Consider the following 24,377-nt stretch of genomic DNA (forward strand, 5'->3'; position numbering starts at 1 on the left):
ATGGATCCCACGGTGGTGCTGGTGCTTTGTCTCTCCCTCTTGCTTCTCTTTTCATTCTGGAAACAGAGCCATGGGCGAGGGAACCTCCCGCCTGGTCCCACTCCTCTTCCAATTCTTGGCAACATCTTACAGATAGATTTTAAGGACATAAGCAAATCCCTAACCAAAGTAAGTATGCATTGTTATGTCCCAGTGCTTATAATGTATAATTTGTGTTAAGTTTTAAAAATATTGCATGAGTGGAGATTAATTACCAAAGTATTTTATTCCAAGAAAGCAGTCCCTTGGGATTCAACTTTTTGATGTGGTGTTCTCAGAAACAGTTGGAAGAAGAGTGGAGCAGGTGGTAAGGAGGAAGCTTGGATCCCAACCATGAAGACTCCCAGACCTTCACCACAAACTATTAATACGAGCAACAAGGACTATATCCCAACTGCCAAGGAGGCCACAGGGAATTGGATACCCTCGCAGGCCGAGTACTCTGAGGTCACCCACCCCCAACCGGAGCTTCCGCAGGGGATGGAAGAAGTCCAAATACTACCGTGCAGAAACCAACGGAAAGACATCGGAAAGACAACCAGAAGCCCTGAGCGGTCTGCAGAAACAGAAGAACAATAAATGTCCTTCTGGACCAGGGAGGAGAGCTTTCTCTGGTCCGAGCCTGGCTCCACCTCTGGACCCCCACTCTCCCTCGCAATGACCATCGGGATCGCTTAGAAAACCCCTCACAGCAAACAATCATACAAACTAAAAAAAAAAAAAAGCTAAAATAAATTAACAACAAAAAGTAGAAGTTGAAATCTGACAGGAAAGAGCTGGCATGGATTGGCTCATGCCTCGCTGGGTGGGACACAAAGATTAGTTACTCCTCACCATGGTGTTGAGGATTTTCCTGCACACCACCCAAAAAAAAAATATTCTGCACAAATGTCTTGTTAGAGTTACAAGCCAGTCTAGATTATCCTAAAATCTTCCAAGATCAGCAAAATTTTACCTTAACACAACAAATGGCTAAATACTATAATGAAATAGACACGAAACAGCTGAATGGTACCTTATAGCCATTTTAAGGTATATAGCAGCCGGTCCTGTATATGAACTAAAATTGAAATGTCAATGAGCTAATCATAGGTTGTGGTTAGGACTTGTTTTTTTTTCTTTTTTTTTAACATACTGGTTACTCAAAACCATGTCAATTCCATAACATTGCAAATTGCTGTTGATGTTATATTGGGACTCTTAATTTACTGGGATGATATTCTACCAGCTCTAACTTCAGACCAGAAAAGGTCTGCCCAAGAAACTGTTCAACCCATCTGGACAATAAGTAGCTGGACTCTATGCTTGGTATATGTTTGCAAGGAAATAATCTTGATTGAATTTGAACTGAAATACTGCATCAAGGTGGAGGAATCCACCAGGGGGGAGGGGAGGGGGAGGGATAGGGGGTTCCCAGAGCCTATGAAACTGTCACATAATGCAAAATAACTAATAAAAAATGTTTATAAATAAAAAAAGAAACAGTTGGAAGAAAGTAATGCATTTGGTCAGTAAAGAGGCTTTAAAGCAGTAGGGTGAAGTCAAAGCCATTTGTTTCACACTCTTTTCATTGTTGGTTTAGTTTATAAAAGCCCATGCAACAGAGAGTTTTGTGAATACTGATTTTAGTGATAAATCATCCATACTTATTCTTTGTGTTTTGCTTTTGTGTTTTGATAACCAAGGGAATTAAACTTCAAGAAAACAAATTATTACTGATATAAAGGAAAAATAACCTATGGTAAGTCATTTAACCGTTAGGGATGCAAATTTTTACTGATGTCCAGGAAAACTTTATGGTTTGTATGAATACAATACTCGATGGTACAAATGAATAAAAGAGAGAATGAACCAGGGTCTTCTGGGTGGTAATGGAATGCATTTGGACTGTGCAAACCCATGTCTGTTTCAGAGAATGCACAGTAGGGGTCAAATCATCTTTACATCAAGTCTGTGTGTTCTTGGTCTGCTGCGGTGGTACCCACACATTCAGTGCTAGTTACTCACATAGAGCTTTACTTGGCTGGCCTTTCAAGGTTCCTGGGTGAGTATAAATCTAGTATTCCTTACTACTGATTGTGCTTCCCATGTCAGGACCTTTGTAGGTGATCCAATTATCATCATAGTGCAGTGAGGTCGGCGTCTGATCTGACTCATGAGTCCTGATAAATTCTCAGGCATCAGTGTCACTGAAGCACAATTTAAATATGGGCCTTCTATTTATTAGTCATAGGAGACACAATTACAAATCTCTAAACCTTTAGACTGTTGTCTTATTCATCTAGAAGGTACGCTAACCAATCCTTGTTGAGTAGCCAGGATGATCTGAAACCAATTTTCCCTGAAATGGTGTGGTTTTTGGGAGCCACCATGTGTGGCGCTGTTGTAATCATCATCATGTTTGTGTATACCTTCCAGAATGTTGATGTTGTATCTGACAGAACAAAATTATCCAAGAGTTCATACAACCTGAGTAATTCACATAATGTAAACCAAATGAGATTTCCTTTTCTTTCCTCCCTCAGCTGTCAGAAGTCTATGGCCCTGTGTTCACTGTGTATTTGGGCATGAAGCCCACTGTGGTGTTGCACGGTTATGAAGCAGTAAAGGAAGCACTAATTGACCTTGGAGAGGAGTTTTCTGGAAGAACGATTTTGCCAGTGATTCACAAAGTTAATAAAGGATTAGGTCAGTGTTCTCATGTGCATTTACACATGTGTGTTTTCATGTGTTCACATACATATTTCTGTTTGTACATTCACATGTTTCATGTTTACATATACGATCGTGTGTTTTCAAGTTTATTTACATGCATGTGTGTTGGTGTTGACAATGGATATTGGGAAGGTGAGTGCAGAAGCTGGGGGCTCTAACTGCAGAGTTTTCAAATGCCAGCTTCCTCTTCTTCTCCTGAAATGCTCCTTGACTTTCCACTTCTTCTCTCAGGAGTCATTTTCAGCAATGGAAAGACATGGAAGCACACTCGGCGCTTCTCACTTGTGACCCTGCGGAATTTTGGGATGGGAAAGAGGAGCATAGAGGAACGAGTTCAGGAGGAGGCCCGCTGCCTTGTGGAGGAGCTGAGGAAAACCAATGGTGAGTTTATTTATCTTTTTCTCCCTTTGAAAATCACACTTGTTTTATTTTTTGATGAAGATTACGTAGTTGGAAGATATATGTGCATAAGGACCACTGATTGGTGTGGCAAGTTGAGGAATGGGGGAAAGTAGTGAGACATTAGTTTTTGATTTTTTCCTCCCTGTAACTGGGAGTAGAGGGGAGAGGAGCGGAGAGGGCTGCTCCCAGCAGTCTAACCACATCAGTACCTGGGGCCAGGGACTGCCGCTTGATGCCATCCTAGGATCTGGTGGCTGACCCTTTAAATGTCCATAAGAAGCCTCTCCCCTGTCTAGTGATAGCCTTGGATGGACTCGTTGCAAGGACAGTGAGCGACTGCATTTTTTGTCGTGGTTTTCATCTCCCTGGAGGAGCAGGGATCAGGGCCAGGGACTCTGTTTGAAGCAGAGTCCAGGGAGCTGTTGTGGATATTTAGTTGTTGTGCTTCACATACTCATCATTATATAGTACTTGGAATAAAAACCTCATCAGACTTTTTTTCTGTTCTTGCTTTGTTTTGGCAACCTCAATTTTTCAAAGAGAAAATAATATTTTTATTCCTGTGACTTAATTGTAAAATACAACTAGATCATTTCACCAGGGTGCCTGCTGGGAATGATTTGATCACACTATTATGGAGCATGACAAAGTATCAGATACTGTCACTAGTTGGTCTGCATTTGTGGAATGAACATCTTAACATGTTTAGAGATTTTTCAGTGTTTATGTCTGTAGGGCTTTGATTTTAACTGCCTAAACATTTTTTAATGCATTCAATATCCATCTGTTATTTAATTCCTTATCCATATGTTATTTAATTCCATGTCATTTCCTTATATTCTCTTGACTGAATTCACCTTTAATTATATCTAGGATGTTAATTCTGTTTGTTTTTTACATTTAAAATTTTTTGCTGTGTTGGATGCAACAAAAGTTTCATTCTAATGTTGCTCAGTAAAATACAAAATGCAAAAGAAAATAGAAAACTTTACTCTACTTATCTTTTCCTATATGCGAAATAATAAAATTGATCTAAACAATGACCATTATTGAAAATTCATGGTGACACAGCGTACTTTTGATGTCTATGTAGCACAGTTATCTAGAATTTCACAAGAGCACAGGTTTAGTGCAAAGAAAAGGTGTGCAACCTGATTAGTGGTGCTGGGCATTGTCTCCTAGGGAGGAAGAACATTTCCTCCCACCTCAAAGGCTCAAAGAACGTCATTTCTGGATTTACATGTGATGTTTGCCATGTCAGTTTGAATGGAAGTTGAATAACTTCATTTTAATTTTAGGCAAATGATTCTCTTACCATTTTGGGGGGGGGGGTAATTTCCTTGATTCCATGGATGCTCGCTGTCCTTAATTGTTCCTTCAAAGTCCTGAATTGCGTCAACCCTTTCTGTCAGTGTTCCTCTTTCTGTAGTTTCTACACCCATTTTCTTCAATCTTTTAATGTGTTTAAAAACTCCTCAGCAGGGCTTCCTTAACTGACTGTTCATTTTCCGTGTAGATATAACTGTACACTGATAACCTGAGTTATTAGGTGTTTAGGGGTGACCTCTCAGGTTTTCCCTTTAGCCTCCAAATAACATTGACTTGGGGTCAGAGTCCTGCGCACAGAGGCTGTGATGTTTCCTCTGGCATTGGGTGTTTCTGAAGCTGGAAGACTGTCATTCAATAAGGGATGAGGTCAACAGTCCTTTCTGGGAAGGGGAGTAGTGTTGTTCTCAGCACTTTGAAGATGATGCTAGTCAGGTAATTTGTACATAGTTCCTGTTTTAGAGTCTAAAATCACCTGTGTCTCATAGTTCAAAGTGTAGGAGGTTTGTATGGCTTTTCTAATGGTGCTTGAAAATGTTTCTCATTCTTTAGCCTCACCCTGTGACCCCACCTTTATCCTGGGTGCTGCTCCCTGCAATGTGATCTGCTCCGTGATTTTCCAGAACCGTTTTGATTATAAAGACCAGCAATTTCTTAACTTGATGGGAAAATTCAATGAAATTTTCAAGAATGTTAATTCCAAGAGCGTACAGGTGAGATGATGTTCCTTTGTTAAGAATGAAACTTTTTTGTCTTCAGTGACAAGCTCAGAATTGTGTCTTACAGTGCAGCTTCTCCACTTTTCAACTTTGACTTTGCAATGTGTTCTATCAAAGTTTGTGAGAAAGTTGAATTCTATTTATGGATTTTGTTTTATCTTTTTACCCAGTAGCATGTTTACCATTATTGTTTTTCTATAGGATTAGCTGTTTTTTTTTTTTCCGGCTTCTCCAATCAGTTTTTTTTTATTCATTAATTACATTGTATTACATGACACAATTTCATAGGTACTCGGATTCTCCCCCTTTCACCCCAAACCCTTGCCCCATGGTGAATTCCTTCACCATGATGCATAACCACAGCTCAGGTTCCGTTGGGATTCCCTAATTACAGGCTCACTCCATACAGAGTCCAGCATCCTTCTGTCCAGTCAAGTTCAACGGCTTCTTAGGGAGGCCCTCTCAGATTTGAAGGCAGAGCCAGCAGAGCGTCACATCTATCAATTAGAAGCTCCAACATATCATCAGCAACAGTCCAGGTACAATGAGGCTGGTGCAGAGTCCACTGATTGACATAGTCTATCTTAGAGTTTCCCCTTGTCCAGTTTTTCGCTGGAAGCATATAGCTGAGGTGGTTGATTGATCTACTCCATCTTCCATCTTTTCTTGGGTAATATTTTGATTGCTCCATTTTGTTCAGGGGAATCCCCAAAGGAACTTTGAGGCATTCCCAGTCCAGGCTCCTACATGCACTACTAGTAAGCATGGTGCCCGCCACAGTCCATCACTCCGATCAGCTGGTGGTTGTTACCCCTGGGTTGGATGTATTCTGAGCCCCGACCTCCAATGGAACCAATGAGTATTGCAGCTCTCCCTGGCTCTGCCCATCACACACTTGTCCCTCACCTAAACCAGTGGGAGGTGTGCTGGTTGGGTGCTGCATTCCCTACTGGCACAGGCCATTTTGCCTTGGCATTTTGTGTTTTGTACTGTTTTATCGCAACCAAACCTGGCCAGGCCCCTGCACAGTTCCAGCGCTCGGGCTTACCAGTGGATGACGTGAACTGACTCAGCCTGGTCTGCCCCAACCCGAGCCAAGTGTATGCAGGTGGGTCACTTTCCAAAGCCTCTTCTGGGTTGTTTACCTCCATGCTTCTGGCATTTATTTGTAGAGTCAGTGTCCTGTCAGAGGAACTGTTCAGATTCCTCCATCCGACCCCTTCCTGATGTCAGGCTTCACGCATACCAGCAGGTCCCTCGGCCAGCACCGCTCTTCAATGCATTCTGGTTCCTGCTGTTGAGAGTTTCAGCCCAGCCACGGCTCGTCCATACCCACATATATCTCATATATGGCGCAGTTGGGGTTGAAACCTAGCCGAGCCCGTCCCACATCTATCCTGGTCCTCCGGAGCACCAAACTGTGCTGCGGTATCACCTGGCATGGTGCGTCAAGTCCGAATCCATATTTGTGCCAAGGGATTATAACTGTGACCCAAGCAGAACTCAACCCCCCTCCAGTTCCTGCGCCCTTAGTGGTAAGCTCCACCCAGCCAGGGCATCCCCCAAAGCTCCCCAACCAGGCTTGTTCTCAGCCAGTGTTAAGTATGCCGGAGGTTGCTCTGGGTTATCCCAGCGCGCCCCATAGACTGTCATGCCTCCTGCATAGACTCCACCGGCCCTTATAAACTGTCCAATGGGGTCAGAGTTTCTAGGGAATTGGTCCACGCATACCTGACACATACTAGTCCCTAGTATGTTTCTCGAATGCCAGTCAATGTCATAGTCCTGCCTTCTGTGACCCCTCTGAGACTGAATCCACATCCTATCAGGTAATGGGGTATCCTGCTGGACAAGCCCAGAATTTTGCCTTTTGAATGAACTGGTGTTGGAAATCTGCACTATAAAGTGACTACAGGTTCTTTAGAGGAAGAATAACTGCCATTGAGAATCTTAAGGACTAATACACATTCTCAGAGTACTGTGGGTTCAGCATGGAGCAATTCATGCAGAATATCAAAGAAACCAAATTCCAGAACTTCCTGGCCGGGTGGCCAGAAGGCACAGACTGGCGCCAAATGGCGCACTGGCTGCCAGCCAGCCGCTCACCCCATGGACGTACGTAGGTGGTGGAAAGCTTGGCTGTGCTAGGCTGGAATTGTGGCGGGGACCAGAGCCGTCCGGATTAGCTGTTTTTCAGTGACTTTTTCTAGATCGTTGAAAATGTGTGTTTGATGTGTTGTGTGTGCTATGCTTTCTCTGTTCCCTTACCTTCTTAGTAACTGGTATTGACAGACATGAAACTTTAAGTGAAAGTGAAAAATGAGAAACAAAAAGTTGCATACACATACAAAATGAGAAAGAGAGCAAGCAGGAGAGATACATAATGGAGAAACGTAATTGCCAAAAGAAGAGCAAAAGAAGTGATGGAAAGGAAGGAAAATGAGAAAGGGGACAGAAGGCCTGGATCTGTGTTGGGGCTCCTCTAACCTCCACTTATACATGTTGTTCAAACTGAACCTCAGTGTCAGTCACTGGTGAACGTTCAGGATTTTCTCAAGTCCTTTCTGTGCTTTTTATTGCTAAAAATGTTTATTTTTCTTTGAGTTTACTTGATTGGTAGAGACTGGAGGAGATTCAGACTGTCTCACATAGACACAAAATGTCTATCCTCTGATTCTGTCTTCAGTTGCCCACATCAGCAAAAGTGTGCCAACTGAAGTCAGCAATCTGGGACGTTGTTGAGTTTTTTCTATGGGTGGCATGGGTGCAAGTGTTGCCCCATCTCCTGCTGCCTCCCAATGGATGTATTACCAGGAAGGTGAGAGTGGCAGTTGTTGTGAGAAATGAGTAGAGAGACTACAATTAGGAATTTTTTCCAAAGTGAAATATTCATTATTTATTCGTTACTCATTTTTGGAAATAGAGGTGTACAAATAGAAGACGATAAATAGAGAAAGATCTTCCATGTGCTGGTTCATGCCCTAGGTGGCTTCAGTGACTGCAGCTGAGCCATTCTGAAGCCAGGAGCCAGGAGCTTCATTGGGTCTTGCCTGTGATTGCAGGTTCCCAAGGCCCTAGGCCATCCTCTATTGTTTTCACAGGCTACAAACAGAGAGGTGAATGGGAAGTGGTACAGCTGGGACATGAACTGGTACCCATATGGCATCCCAGTGGATGCGAGGCAAGGATGTAATTGCTAGGCTATTGCATTGGACCTCAGAATGAAATCTTAAGATTTACCTAATGTCTACTCCCCAATTCTTTTTGTTTCAAGCTAAAAATTTCTGTTGGAATGTGTAGGCTATATAGTTGGTGTAATGAATGGAAAATAAATACCAAATTTTCAGAGTTAAAGGCCTTGATGATATACATCTAATTGACACTATATCCATTATTCAGTGGCTATAGTTGCTAGAAATTATGGCTATGACATCATGAACTAGAAGGATTCTTGTTAATGTTAAGCATCTTAGGTTTTTTTTTTTTTTTTGGCAGATTCTTTGTCGTTGTCTGTGCACTGCAGATGAGTTTCAAAGTAACCTGTATCTTTGCGCTCTCTCTCTGTCTAACTGTCTCTCTCTCTCTCTCTCTCTCTCTCTCTCTCTCTCTCTCTCTCTCTCTCTCTCTATCTCTCTCCTGCTAAGAACCTTAGTGCTTTTGTGTTGGGTTTGGATCCTTCAGTTACCTGATTGACCACTTCCACCACCAGCTCCAGAAGAAACACCACTACGGAAGCTGCCCTAACAAATTCTTCCAAAACTGCCTCTTGCCCTATATCCTTAGTTTTACAGGTGCTATTCATTATAACTTACAAAACCATTATATTGCCACAAGCAATATATTGTCATTGGTACTTCAATATTTATTTCATTGGAATCATATTTTCTACTAGGTTCAATTTTTGATTTCCATATCTTCATCCTCAACCACTCTGCTGCTTTTAACCACGACTATTAATATCATCTCCACACTTTCTATGCATCATCACCTCCACCATAATTTCGCCTGCTGCTGCAGCCAGCTCCACCACAAGAGCCTTCTGTTCCTCCCAAATTTCCACTTAGTCAGAATTACCTCAACCATATGCAGTGTTCCCTCTGTGACACAAAATTGTCACCTCTATCCCTGTGTCCCCTTGGTGATCCAGCAGCTGATTGTGTCTCTTGCTTAGAAAAGGCCATTTTCACCTCAAAACTATGCCACCAATTGTCTGGCATTTTTGAACAATCATTGTATCAATGTTGTCATGATTCTTAGAGGCTGCAAATGCAAATCTTCTCTCCTCCATCTGCCTCTCTTCCTTAACTTCTGTATCTCATCTTTCCATACTTTTTTGTAAGTACTCCCTCAAATGTTATGCTTATGTATGTTCTTTAATAACACCAACAACAGTTTTCATTGTTATGTGGGTACCAGCTTGTAGAAGACTCGTTCTGGAAACAGCTCCCTGATACTACCCCACGCCCATGTACCATGCATGTTGGAGCAGCCATGGCTGCATCCACCTCTCCTACACAGGTGTGAGATCACAAAAGCAAAGGCCCTGGAACACTTCATCTTGTGGTCTTTCAGTATCACAGCATTGGTGAATGTGCCTCGTTTCTTAGAATGTTCTCTTTAACCAGGGTGAATGTACATCATTTCTCAAATTGTTCTCTTAAACCTGAAGTTCAGACCATCGTCAGATTCCCCAACTTTCCTGATTCTTCAGAACATGGCGTTCCAAGTTCAGGTCTTACTTTCCTCATTTCCCTCTAGTGCAATACATCTCTCAGTTCCCTTCCTAGACCTCTGTCTGGCCAAGGTATATTTGCAGTTTGGTCAGTTTCCCAGTATTCAGGTCCTTTTGAATGCTCAATTGTCTACACTATTCTCTCCCAAGGTCCTCGTGTTTTGGTCTCAATGTTGTGCTGTGTAGCTCAAGTACAATCTTTTGCAGAGGGTTGGCAGCAGGGTATTTGCTTTTCTTACAGTTTATGGAGGAATGTTTGTTTTTTTTGCATCTGAGTGAATTCATAATTAAACACAAATGGAGGCAAATGTCTTGGGTCATTCTCTGGATGTTCTTTGCCAGAATTAGAACAGAGACACAACCTCTTTGTCTGGAGCTGTGGAGTATAGTCCCACCATGATATCAGGGCTGCCCTTGAGAAGTCCACTTTCCTTTTAGGAGTAAGACGAGCCAATGGCACATAACAGGACAAAAAGTTCTTGGAATATTATTGTTTCCTTGAGCTTTCTGTTGTTTCTATAAACTGTTTGCTGTGGTCTAGAGTTCTGAAAAAGCTGACTCAGTCTAGTATGAATTGATTTAGTAAAAGGTTTGAGGAGAAATGGGACTTTTGCTCTATCTACTGTGACTTCTTTATTGATATCAAATGGTGAAGTGACTGCACACCACAGAACTGCTCATATTGTAGTATCATAGAAGTCTTCCTGGAAATAGAATTGAGCATTTAGAGCACAGGTGCCTGGAAATCATGCTGAAATTCAAACCCTTGGCTGGTGGTTTTCCCATCAAAGCAGACATCCTGTTTTCTCAAGGTGTTTCTGTGCCCACCAGCCTGCTCACAACTCTTCATGGACATCCCAGGTTCCTGTTGAAAGGTTTTGGTTCTCACATATGTGTTTACTATTTGACTTAGAGGGATTTTCATTGTATTGTTTGCTTGAAAGACCCCAAGTAGGCATGTCAAGGAGGCCGAATGGGAGCACAGATGCCACAAAGAACCTTTGAAAATCTTGGGATACTAACAAAGGAAGGTTTATTGGAAAAAATGATTGGTTGGGGATGAAAGATTCATGAAAAATATCAATTTTGTCCTGTGATGAGTGGACACATTTTGTGATTTATGGAAGTAACTAAGCACTCTAAGCCCAGATTTTCATCCTGAAAGTTTGGTCTGCATTACTTGATCTTTTCACTTTTACCCCATTCACACAATGGTGATTTTATTCTTGAGGCTGCAGGCTCAATAAAGACATAGCAGAGCCTGATGTGGTTATTTACGTGTTAAACCATTCTTCTCTCTCCGTTTTTCTATAGAATGTGAGTGATCACATTCATGCCACTCTATATTTTAAGTTTGTAGGGAAGAATTAATAGAATAAGTAAGAACTGACATAAAGATGATGAAACTAGTATGTGTGTAAAGAGGTTATTGTCATCTTTGATCAAGGGATCAGGGCTTTCTCCCTTACTTCTGCTTGTCAGCACCAAGGGTTAATCTGCACAAACACTCCAATGGTGCTGCTCAAGGTAGAGATGCATTTTTCTAGAAAAGTTATGACTTGTAGATTTATGTGTTGTTTAGCTGTTTAATAAATGTACTCTAATTGCATTTTTAAATTATCTTCCTAAGCTCTGCAATATGTTCCCCATTCTTATTGATTATCTTCCTGGAAGTCAGAAAACAACAATTAGAAATAATACTTATATAAAAAATTATGTGTTGGAAAAAGTAAAAGAACATCAAGAATCTCTGGACATTAACAACCCTCGGGACTTCATTGACTGTTTCCTGATCAAAATGGAACAGGTAAAGCATTATTTGTTTTTCTGCAATTTTAGCTTATTAGTAATTTCTGTGCTTATTGAGAACATCTGCATGATCAGATATGAAGTATCTGGCCATCATTTTAGGTACTTGCTGTGTTTTTGGGTCTTGACTAAGTATCATGGGGGATTTGAAATGAATTGTTTAACAGAATGTATAGTCTCTCCTTCTAGATGGTATCTGAGGTCACATGGAATGCACACACCACAGTTAATGTAGAAATAAGTTAAAAAATTAAAATACCCAACAGAAACTGATTTTGCTCATGTTCCTATCCTGCAGAATATGGGATAATGTGAATGAAGGTTTCTCTATCCCTCTTTCTCTCTCTCTTTCTCTTGATTGGAATGCGACTGTCAGGATTGTTGTTTTGTACAAAGAAGTTTTACATTTCACAATGCATTTCCATAGACTCAGTGATTTCTCCTTCCTGCTGTTCCATTACCCCTCCCTGCCCCTTATTTTCCCATATTATTGCATTAGGACTGTCTTTTTGCAGCAGTTGAGTTTATTCTGTTAAGTACAACATCATCGCTATAGACAATGGTAGAAGTCCAGCATCCTATTTTCAAGATATTTTTAAGAGCTGTATTGGGAATCAAGTTTATCTATTCAGGTTACCAATATGTTTGAATGTTTACATTTTTGTAAAACTTATTTGAATGTAGGAGTTGAACAGACTGGGAAAATCCGGGGAAGAGGAAAAGAGAAAAAAAGGTTTTGGAAAGAGAGAGAGAGAGAGAGAGAGAGAGAGAGACAGAGAGACAGAGAGAGAGAGAGATTCCCAATTAGAATGAGACCAGGACAAATAAACAAATCAAGGATTCAGTCTTACTGTCCCCTAAAGAGGACCAGGCCCCAACTAATTGAACATTCACCTCCTGCTCTAGAGTGAACTAACGGGGAAATGCTGCAGGAGCGAGGTGGAATTTGGACTCAGCCACTCTGTTATTGGCAATGGCAACTGGCTGGTGCCACTTCTGCCACCATGTCAAAACTCACTTTTCCCCTTCATTGTTCAGATGTAGTATTTTTTTAAGCTTTTCTTTCAGGATTCGAATATATTGCTCTTCTCTGGAAAATCTTCACTTATTATCTTACCTGAGTTACACTGTGTGTAGGAATTCAGTTTTCTCCTGATGGTTTTTGTGACTTGAGTTGGTCTTAGATTTATTGGTGTTATTGTTTCTGATATCGTTTGTTATTTCCAGAACTGGATTTTTGATTCTGGGGAATTGTCAGCCACGTTTCAGTCAATACATTTCAGTCCTTTAGTATTAGAGGTTCCTTGTTGTATTTCCTCTCGTTTGCTGTCCAAGTGTAAATCTGAACTTCTTAGTTCAGTCACACTCATCTTGAGCTATATGATTTCCTTTTAATCTTTCAAACACTTTCATCTCTGTGGGAATTCTCCACTTGTTCATGTGCCCTCTTTACTAAATTGAGCACTTGTATAATGACATTTTGAATTTTATCTCAGATAAGTCACATATTTTCAATTCACTCTTGTGCTTTTCCTTGCTCCTTGCAATAATTTTTGTGTATTAGAGACTAGAGCTGCCCCAACCAATCTTGTTAGATTGGCCTTGTGTATAACAAGCATCTCACCCCTCCGTCTGGGAGTCATTCTGAGATGCCATGTGAAGTTCATGTTCTTCACAGCTGTTTCCTCTGTTTTCAGTGCTCACTAGGAGGTGAGGATGTGCTTTGTCCTGTAGTGCTACAAGATAGTGAGGATAGAAGACGGGCTGTGGAGGTGCAGCTGTACATGTGGGGGTTAGATACACATTCCAGATCATGTATCCTCCCGATGGGGCTGAGAGTGGCTGTCTGTTCTTCATTCCCTTTCCATTTTCCAGAGAGAGGATTTGCAGAAACTACCTGCACTCATGTTCTGAATGCTCTGTTATCCCTGACTGGGAGACACTGCTGGATATGGACCCACTGCATTTGCATGTCTGGTTTCTGTGACCTAAGGAGGATTGGGAATGAGAAGGCCCAGGCACTTGTAGAAACAGGTAGTTGATGATGCAGGAGAATCATAAATATGTGGCAGTTAGTGTCTGCATAAGTCCTCTGCAGGATGAATGAGTATGTCCTTAGGCACATTGGAGTACTTAGGACTAGGGTGGGGGAAAGGGGAGGCTTCTGCTCAGGATTTCAGAGGTTTGCTGTGTGCAGTGCCTGTCAGCGTCCTGACACGGGCTCTCTATACCCTCTCCTGTCAGCAGTGACACCACTTTCTCACAAAGGGGGAAATTATGACCTTCATATTTCATCCTGTGTCATACCCATGGAGGATGAATCCATTGGCTGTGTGTGCATCCTTTATACAACTTCTACTTGTTTCTTTGGTTTAGAGAAACACCACTTCCAAGTTAGAGAATTAAGAAATACACGATCGGTACCCATCTGTTTGGTCTAAAAGCTTGTCTGCTCGGGAAGAAAGTCAATGCTGGGGTGTGCTTCTGGCTTGTGTGACACAGTGCATGGGATGGGATGGATGTCTGAGTTTCCCACAGCTGTTTGTACCTGTTTTATGTGGATATTTTAAGTTGTTGTTGTGGTTTATCAACTTATGGGGCTTTGTCTTGCTGGAGTTTCATTTGTAAATTTATGTGCATTTAGAACATGTGTAGATTGTGTGGAAAATTGAAGGGCTTCTTCTGTATTGGTTTCATACACTGAAACTTGTAGTCTTTTCAACATAGTTTATAGTATTTTTCAATTAACGGTTCATTTCTCCGATCTAATTTTTTATTCTGAACACATTGATGAAATTTCTATTAAAAATATCTTGCAACACAGTGATTTATCTGACATTGAGTGGATCTCAAGTTATTTATTTCCCAGCTGACACCAATAAACCTAATCTAATGAATGCAGGAAGCTGCGGTCCATATTCAACACCTATGGGTGATGAAGTTTAGCTCAGCCCACTCAACCCCACCACACATTTCAGTCCACAAGTATGCTAATGGGTGCTGCTGCCTTGTCTAGCCTGGTCCACCTGGCTCTTGTGCCTACCAGCAGGGATCTGTCCAGCAGAAGAGGGTCTGCAATTTCTCTTATGTCCCTCTCCCAGTCCCAAACCTTGCACTTTCCAGGTGTTTTAGGGGTTCAGTCTGACATAACTTGCACCCTCTCTTGGCACTTGCCAGTGGATGCTGCTGCAAAGCCCTTACACTTGGCACTTGTCCAGGCTCTTGCATGTGCCAGTGCATGCAGTGGCCTGGCCTGATTTGACAGTTCCCTAAACTGAGCTCACATACAGGCCAATGGTTTTACTACAGTAATTGAAAACATTTTAATAATAGAATAGTTTCAAATTTGTAAAACAAAATCTGTGAGGTTGTTCCAATTATTTTTGTAATCCCAAGGTAGTTTCCCTCTTTTTAACATACTATGTTATTTTGCGTTTGCCATAATCTTAAAACCATATCCAGCTTTTCCTGTTAACCTTGCCAATATTAGCATTGAAATACTTGTCCTGACATATGGGTCACACCCAGCTTCCATTCTTTTTTAAATATAAAGATTGGATAATTTATATATGAAAAACCAAGTTACAGAGAGAAGAGACCTGCCATCCACCATCTCCTAGGCAGGTATGGTCACCCTCCACAGACTTTCCGAGACCATAGGTCTAGAGCTGAATCAGAATTGTATTTGACTTGTATTAAGATGCAAAGCTTTGTCCATATCGGATGCCACGATCTCAGGCAATTGTTTTAATATCAAAGCCACAATGCTGACCCTTTGTTACTTTTATAAATCAAATTCCCTCCATCTGTCCTGCATTGTTCATATCAAATTTTTTGGTTTGATTCTGCATTTTCATATATGGGTGAAAACATATAGTGATTATCTGTCTGTGTCTAACTGCTTTCACTTAACATAATGTCTTCTAGATCCAGCAGCTGAGAGTGTTTTAATATTGTCCTTTCCATCTTAATTGTACCCTTTAGAGAAATCTGAGTTGTCTTGGGCTGAGTGTGATAAAATGTGCACTAGCACAATATCAAATTTTCAATTAATTCCTAGGAAAAGCACAATCCACAGAGTGAATTCACTATTGAGAACCTGTTGATCACGGTGCTTGATATGTTTGTTGCGGGAACAGAGACGACCAGCACCACCCTGAAATATGGGCTCCTGCTCCTGTTGAAGCATCCTGAGGTCGCAGGTATGAGCACCGGGAGAGAGCATGGCAGGGTCAGCAGAGAAACCGGGAAGCCGGGCCTTAGCCTGCACCTTGTTTCTCTCAGAGCAGCTTTTTCCTTTAGATTCTGTACTGGAAGCTGCAGTTTGTGCAGCTCTGATGAAGGGATAATGATGAGAGCAATGTGCACGACAGGAAGCGTAACTGGGACAGTGAGGACATGAGAGCAGTAGTCAATGTCATAAAGCTGAGGACAGTGACTACAACTGTGGGTAAAGCATCTGGGCTCCACGGAGGGGTCTGCCATAGGCACAGGTTTCATGAACTGCCCTGGGACTGACTGCTGGTTTTTCCCTGAGAGCAGAACACTTTGGATAGCTGTTAGTCTTTCAGAGGTCTTTTGTTAAGTCAACAATTTAGTGTTCCTATGCTGGGACATCATTTTCCAACACTGAAAAGTTTTTTTCCTAATACTAAATTTGTATATAGGTGAGGTGGTGTGTTTAAGGGTTTTATCAACCTAGCAACTTGTGTCCAGAAATGAATTCTGCTGAAGGTTTACCTTTTACAAATCATGTTTTTTCTTTTTAAATAAGCATTTACCGTTCTCTAGTAGCTTCTGTTTCTGTGTATTGGATTACATATATATATATAAGTAATATATATATTGGTTCAGAAACCCATTGAAACTATGATAGTTCAATCACAGATGAGCATCCTTCCTGGTGAATCCTGAATTGTTCTCACCCCACAGAGCAGATGACAAGACCTCCAGTTCTGTGAGATTGAAGCTCCAGCCTAAGTGCCGTCAGAGCAAGGAAGCACCCGTGGAGAGGCCTGCAGGTGCTGCCATCTGCAAGGAAAGTTCTCACTGTAAAGTAAATTAAATTAAATAGATGAATATATCCAAAAAAACACAGGGTCTTGGCATTTCAGAAGACTAAAGAGTAAAGACAAACCATAAAGATTTTATTTAGAGATAAATGTGTCTATCAGCAGTGTATATAAACACTCAGGAATAGAAAGGCATGAAAATCCTTGACTTGCTTGCTTATTTTCAGAGTCTTACCAGTGGCAGTTCATTGTCTGCTTTCCTTTCGCAGACAGACCCTAGATGGTGTCTCCTTGCAGGCAGTTGAGTTCATGTAAGAAGATTTCTTGGGCCGTGGACTGACATTGGGATCTGGGAGGAATAGGAAGTGTGTAGGGTATCAGAGCTGGAAACACCACTTCACAGTGGGCCAGGGGATAATGTGTGTGTAAAGAGAGACACCCAGGTCTAAGAGAAATGGGTATTTAATTGTTGCTGTCAGTAATGAGAATAATGAATACTAGCAGTTAAAACACATAAGAGCATTTGCAAGACTTCTAAATTAGTATCTGCACCTGGGAATTGAAATCAACAGTTTAAGCATGAACACACAAAGGAGCAACAGAGATCTTAGCTGTCTTGTCCATAATCAAGGAGCTGTAAGCCACAGTGATGTGTGGGCTGAACACTGATGTAGCAGAAAGTGCGACATAAACACTGGAGGAACGGAGTGAGGGAAGAGCCTGTGTGCATGCGTGTCTGTAGGTGGGTCACTTTGACACTTTGTCTGATGTGGGGTGGAGAGAGCTGTCCTCATGTTCCCTGGTAGCAAGGATAGAAATTAGTAAAAATAGATAAAATCAGCAATTAGTTATTACTTACATACACATGGTAATATAGTTCTCAGAAATCTAAAATAAACATTATATATTCCTGGTGTTGAATATTGAGGTATAGATTCAGAGAAGATCAACTCAGGATCTTAAATACATAGCAATATTCCTGTGTTTTTTCATGCACTATTTATAATAATTTAGATCTGGAGTCCTCCTTGATGCTCCTTGACAATTATGGATACATGAAGCATTAAACACACATACCCACACTTAATGGAATGCGTTTCTGTCTTGAAAAGCATTCCTTATATTTTATTTTGTGTGTAAGACTTACCTAAAATTTTGGGGTAAAAGGCATTTTTTTTATTGCAAAGGCAGTTTTACAGAGCAAAGGAGAGACAGAGAGAATGATCTTCCTTCCTTTGATTTACCTCTTATACTGCTGCAATGCCTGGAGACTAGCTGACCTGAAACCAGGAGCCAGGAACTTCTTCTGGGTCCCCAAAGCAGGTGCAGAGTCCAGAAATATCGTTCCATCCTTTCATGCCACAATCAGGGTACTCGATGGGAAGTGGACTTGCCATGACACGAACTATTCCAATATGGGAGGCTGACACTTGAAACTGGATGATTAGCTGATTGAGAAATCTTGTCAGGCCCTAAAATTATGTATTTATGAGCAAGTCAGGAAAAAGAGATAAGATGGAGAGAGAGAGAGATAGATAGATAGATAGAGAGAGAGAGAGAGAGAGAGATGTAGTTAGATATCTTCCACTATAGCATCCAGAGCTAGACCAGCCTGAAGCCATGAGGCAGGAGTTTCATATGGGATGGGAAGTGGAGACAGGTTGGAGCAGCCCAGCCAGGATGCAAGTTGGTGTCCATAAAGGATTCTGATGTCGCATGGGGTGGCCTCTACCCAGTAAGCAGCAATGGTGGCCCCAATATCCTATATTTAGAACAAAATGAACACACCTAGGTCAAATTATGGTATAACTGGTACCAAATCCACGTGAGAGTGGGAGTAGGTTGTGGTGTTGTGTGGCAGAATGGATGGGTACAGTGTATGAGGACTTACTATGTCTTTATGAAGAAATGGAAGAGGGGAGGTTGAAGTTTGTAAACGTAAATTCATGACCAAAGGGAACAATGTCTTGATCAGAACATACTCTATACTGAAATCTGATACATCACGAATACGTGTAATGAAAAAATATTCATTGGAAATGTAAAAACTACTTGGTGATTGGAGTCTAAACTAACGTGAATTACGAAATACAATGCATGAAATGATCACAATGTATCCCATAATATGAACAATTGCAACCTAATCAAAAGCAATAGAAATGTGAGCACAAGTTTTGAAATAATCATCTGAGGTAGTTCAGACATCTGTGTGATAAATCAGCCATCTGTGTGATAAATTCAAATGAAAGAGTCAAAATTGCAAAGAAACTAACACTAAACACACACATCAATAGCCATATGTATATCTGATTATAAAAACCTATTTACAAATACTATTGAGTAGTGTCCTACAAAATATCTACTTCCTTTTCAAAAACAATGATTAGCATGTGCCAAATGTCATTATTTTTTGTTTTTTAAAAAGAATTATAGTAGGGCCCAGCGCCATGACCTAGTGGCTAAATCCTCCCATTCAATGTGCCAGGATCCCACATGGGCGCTGGTTCTAATCCTGGCAGCCCGGTTTCCCGTGCAGTCCCTACTTGTGGCCTGGGAAAGCAGTCAAGGACTGTCCAAGGCCTTGGAAACCTGAGCCCACTTGGGAGAGCCGGAGGAGGATCTGGGCTCCTGGCTGTGGAGCAGCACTGGCTGTTGCGGTGGCTTGGGGAGAGAATCTTCAGACAGAATATCTTCCTCTCTGTCTCTCATCCTCTCTGTATATCTGACATTACAATCAAAATAATATTTAAGAAAAGATTTTTGTTTATTTCAAAATTAAGTTAGACTAGCATTTCATCAAGTGGATGAGTTATATGCATTACTTTAATCAAAGTAAGTTTGTGCATATAAATGTATTTTCATAGAACACGGCCAAAGTACAAGCCCAGTTTCTCATAGGAAGAATTTCCCATGAACCTCCTGTGTCTGCTGCAGTGATGCTTTCTGTACACTCTGATCTTCAGGACTGTTGGACACCTGCCTCCTGCTTCACTCAGCCCTCACGTGCTGTGAGACATGGGCTGTGCTGATCCTAGTCCCTGATTCCTCTCTTGTGTCTTCTCAGCTAAAGTGCAGGAGGAGATTGAGCGTGTGATCGGCAGAGACCGGAGCCCCTGCATGCAGGACAGGAGCCAGATGCCCTACACGGACGCTGTCGTACATGAGATCCAGAGATTCATTGACCTTGCCCCTAATGCTGCGCCCCATACAACAACCTGTGATGTTAAATTCAGAAACTACATCATCCCCAAGGTAAGTTTGTTTCTCCTACACCACAGGTCTGTGATCTTGAAGTTCCCCAACACAGAATGATTTCAATTTTCCACTAGCACAGCCTGAGAGCAGTGTGAGCCTCCTAAGTGGGGTGTCTTAATAGACTGATTTGTGCCTTTGTGGTTTGCAGCTATGAAAACTGCATAAGGCCCAGAATTGTGGCATAGTGAGTGACTCCTCTGTCAGTTAGTCAGCAGCTCACATGTGCAATATGTGTCATGGCTACTCCACTTCAGCTCCAACTCCCTGCTGATGTGCTTGGGATAACAGAGAAGATTGCCCAAGTTGTAGGTCCAAGCACTCACACAGGTCAACAGGGAGACGCTTTCAGCTTCATCGGAACCAGCTCTTGCTGCTGTGGCCATTTGAAGAGAGAAGCAGTGGATGAAGCTTCTCTGTTTCCTTCTGCCCCTCACTCCGTCCGTTCTATACTATTCTTGCTCTGTTTCTGTAAGTATGTGTTTTGAATACATTAAGATGAATCTTTGAAAGAAAAATCTTCCCTTACAATCTTGATTTCTAGAGTCTTAGAATTTTTCTCTACTGTTGAAATAGGTGTACTACTTTTAGGTGCTTACAATTCCATATAAGTGTTAAATATATCAGCTTATCAGCTTCCAACACTCAGGACTTCTATCAGAGTGGCAATACATTTTTAGATGAATTTGGAATAAGTTGATGACATTTAATGCTGGATTTTCCAACTCACAGATTATTTTGCAACCCATACTTATGTCCAATATTTGGAAGACGACTTATTTTTCAGCACTGTTGTTTTATTTTAATTTCTTTGACTTGTACAGAAAAAAAATCTTCCATTGAGAGCAGGCATTTTTCAATTGATTATAGTCTTTTGGAAATAGATTCATAGTCTGTTTGGTTTTGATATAGGGAAATAAAATTGGCTTATTTTTGTTACATGATATCTAGCAACCTTCTTAAATTTATTTTTCATTAATAAAAATTTACCCTCTTGTCCTAATCCTTTTTATGATGAATGCATGTAGGGTTGAATGAAGTAGATTCTCTGCATCTGTAAGTATGGCCATTGATTCAGGACTGTCTTTATACAATATGTAATCAGTAAATACAGGAAGCACTTACATATTATCTTACACTGAATCTTATGCAGCTGCACTAGATTTGCTGTATTGGTTCAGGATGTTTGTAGTTTGTAGTTTAATTATGAAGCTTTGCTCTCACATTTATTTCATCAAGGTACATACATGTATTTCCTCAAACATTTAGAAACATTCAAAATATTTTCATGTGTTTTTAAAAATAAAAATAAGCACTACATTACTTTTATTTGTGGTCTTCTACTGTGCATAGAATAGATTAGAGCAGCAAGTGGGTGCAGGCACCCAAGTGCAGGCTTGCTGGAATTCTGGGTTGAGTGAGGAATAACTGGCCACTGAGTTTCAAATGGCTCAGTACATCAAATGCTACTGGAGGGAAATAATTTTCCTGAGTTTCAGCTCATCCTGGTTATTGCATGGTCTGGCTGAAATGACACTGTACCCCTTTGCACATGGGTTTTCTCATCTACAGATGATAGAGATTTAGAAAGTAATTTCCATCCTTTCTTACAATTACTTGGCTTCTTCAGAATTCAGTTTCTCTGTCTGTTTTATCCAGGGCACAACCATATTTCCTTCCCTGAGTTCTGTGCTGAATGACAACAAAGAATTCCCCAACCCAAAGGAGTTTGACCCTGGCCACTTCCTGGACAAGAGCGGCAATTTTAGGAAAAGTGATTACTTCGTACCTTTCTCAACAGGTAACCACTTATTTCCAATGAACAGAGGGTACAGAACATATTTTTGAAATCTGTGTAAACTTGGGTAGTTTGTGTGATGGAAACAATAGATGTATTGTTTGTGATTAGAGTTTCACTCCTTGTGTCTATCTTACTAATGCCTGTAAAACTATATTTGTAAGGTATTTTGGGTATGACCAGTTCTTCCAAACTGAGCAACCTGAAGTATATGCTAACTGAATTCTGGTGACGTAGATATACTTTAGTACCCACATGTTTCTCTTATAATGAGACTCATTTAAACTTTCCTCATTGATCATGACAGTGATAGCTATCATGTATTGATAGTTTTGATGTACTTTGGTGATGGTCCTCACATTGATTGATCTAAGGGATTTCTTTATTTTTCATTTATAAGAAAGTCAAAGCTACAGAGACTGGGAGACAGACAGAGATGTGGTGCTGTGGAGAGAGACAGATCCTCCACTTACTGGTTCTCTCTGTAAATACTTCGAGAAGTAGGTCTGGCCAGGACAAAGCCTGGAGCCTGGAACTCCATCAGGGGCTCATACATGCATGCAGTGTCCCATGAACTTATGCTATCTTCTGTTGCTTTCCCAGGTACATTATCAAGAAATGTGCAGAAGTGGAGTGTTTGGGAATAGAACCAGCATTGTTCTGGGAAGCAGGTGATGCAGGCAGTGGTTTAACTCATCCTGCTACAGCATGGACCTAGAACTGTGGGGAGTTAGTATCCCAGGGTGCATAAAATGCTGTTAAGACACTTGCCTTCACATTCTGAAGGAAGGAAGTAGCCAGAGTATAGCAACCCATTAGGATGAGTGCTTTGAGGAAGGAAAGCACAGGCTGCTGAGGTGGCAGATGAGGAAGTGGCTTCTGGTCATTGACATGGGACATGAGATAGAGGTTCCAAAAGGAAGCAGAAGAGAAGAGCTTTTGAGATCGATGGGACAGCATGAAAACGCAGGATTGGCAATGTTGATGAGGGTAGGATAAGTCTAGAGCTGAATGGGGATGCTTACACTAAAGGAGTGATGCTAAACATAATCGAGAACATAATCGGGAATAAATCATGAGGGTCCAATACAACCATTTTGACCTCATTATCAGATATGGGCATGATAATCATTAATGGTTTTAAATGGACAGCATGTCTTATGGAACCGCACAGTTATACACTGTCCTGATAGGCAGAAAGGTAATAGTTGGCTAAATATTCTGCAGAATTGTTAAAATTTATTATTGAATTATTGGAAGGTAAGATTTACAGACGAAGGAGAGACAGAGAGAAAGATCTGTCCATTGTTTCACTCAGTAAATGGTACAATGCCTGCAACAACAAGAGCTGAGTGGAGTTGAAACCAGGAGTCAGGAACTTCTTCCCAGTCCTCCAAGTGGTCGCATAGTGTTAAGGCTTTGTATAGTCTTCTTATTTCCTAAGCCACAGGCAGGGAGCTGGATTGGAAGTCACCAAAGGCAGGAAGCTGGATTGGAAGTGGAGAATCCAGGACAAGAACCGCAGTGCCCATATGGGATACCAGTGCATGCAAGGCGAGGATTTAGTAACTAGGCTACATTTGGGCCCTCTGAATTTTAAAGGGCCATAAGTGAATTAATCTAATTAATGGAAGGTAGAATTAAAAATGTTTATTTTGATCAAAATTTTCATTATTTATACTTTAGAGTGGTTTTCAATACTTCATTAGAAAGTATAAGGTGGAAAGTTTCTCATGGCTTTAATAGTCCTTGAGCTTTAAAAATCTTACCGTTACATTCCATTTGATCAATATTTATGCTCATGTGTGAATGTCCTTCCTTCATCCCATCTTTCTTTAACCTACTGTCCACAATGTGTGACTTTTAAAACTTCACATAAACTCATAGTGGTTACATTGTGGTAATAGTGAATTAAATGTGTGACATGGAACTGATAGTCAATAAACATTTATTGAGAAATGACAGATGTTACATTAGGCTATTATATAGCAAGTGTTCATTATTCTTTCCATGTGTATATCACAACACCCTCCCAACTACCTTGTCTTCCACTCACTTATCAATTCAATCATTAATCACTTAGTTACTGAATACTTGTTTTGATCATTTCAGACTCAATGCTTAGATGAAAAATCCCCTGTGCTTGTTATTTTCAGGAAAGCGAGCGTGTGTGGGAGAGGCCCTGGCCCGCATGGAGCTGTTTCTATTCCTGACCACCATCTTACAGAACTTCAAGCTGAAGTCTCAAGTTGACCCAGAGCACATTGACACCACTCCACTTGTTAGTGGAATATCCCGTGTGCCCCGGTTTTACAAGCTCAGCTTCCTTCCTGTCTAAAGAGGGCAGGTCACAGGCCTGCTGCTCTGCTGTTTTCTATAGCTCTTCTGTTCCAAGCACTCTGGATCCATTCCCCCAGCATCAGTTCCTTCCATGTTGTGTAACTGACTTATCCTCATTTCTCTAGATCTACTCTCCACTAGGAAGTCTTCTGGGTCCTTCATAAGTGTATGTTTGCTATTCCTGGTAGCTTGTAATTTCTGATTTGACCACCACATGTTTCAATCCATGCCTA

The 24,377-nt window shown here is 41.1% G+C and overlaps 1 protein-coding gene across 4 annotated transcripts; it reads left to right on the plus strand.

Annotated features, from left to right (window-relative positions):
• On the plus strand, window positions 1-24,169 carry LOC131481793 (cytochrome P450 2C14-like). 4 transcript variants are annotated; one of them, XM_058672016.1, is made up of 9 exons: window positions 1-168; window positions 2,565-2,727; window positions 2,986-3,135; window positions 5,035-5,195; window positions 11,564-11,740; window positions 15,803-15,944; window positions 19,819-20,006; window positions 21,666-21,807; window positions 23,961-24,169. In XM_058672016.1, the coding sequence occupies exons 1-9, from the start codon at window positions 1-3 to the stop codon at window positions 24,140-24,142; spliced, it is 1,473 nt and encodes a 490-aa protein (XP_058527999.1). In that variant the 3' UTR covers window positions 24,143-24,169. The 4 variants fall into 4 exon arrangements, with proteins under 4 accessions (XP_058527999.1, XP_058528000.1, XP_058528002.1 ...); XM_058672017.1 differs by having other exon boundaries at window positions 2,986-3,134; window positions 5,064-5,195; XM_058672019.1 differs by lacking the exon at window positions 11,564-11,740.
• Window positions 24,170-24,377: the final 208 nt, after the last annotated feature.

Source organism: Ochotona princeps, chromosome 13, assembly GCF_030435755.1.
Source record: "Ochotona princeps isolate mOchPri1 chromosome 13, mOchPri1.hap1, whole genome shotgun sequence".
NCBI lineage: Eukaryota > Metazoa > Chordata > Mammalia > Lagomorpha > Ochotonidae > Ochotona > Ochotona princeps.

What these genes read in the sequence shown, in the direction of transcription:
- LOC131481793 (XM_058672016.1), top strand. Translation starts at nt 1, where the DNA reads ATGGATCCCACGGTGGTGCTGGTGCTTTGTCTCTCCCTCTTGCTTCTC. An exon ending in TAAGCAAATCCCTAACCAAA is followed by an intron (nt 169 to 2,564) that starts GTAAGTATGCAT and finishes TTCCTCCCTCAG; the next exon opens with CTGTCAGAAGTCTATGGCCC. An exon ending in GAAACTACATCATCCCCAAG is followed by an intron (nt 20,007 to 21,665) that starts GTAAGTTTGTTT and finishes TGTTTTATCCAG; the next exon opens with GGCACAACCATATTTCCTTC.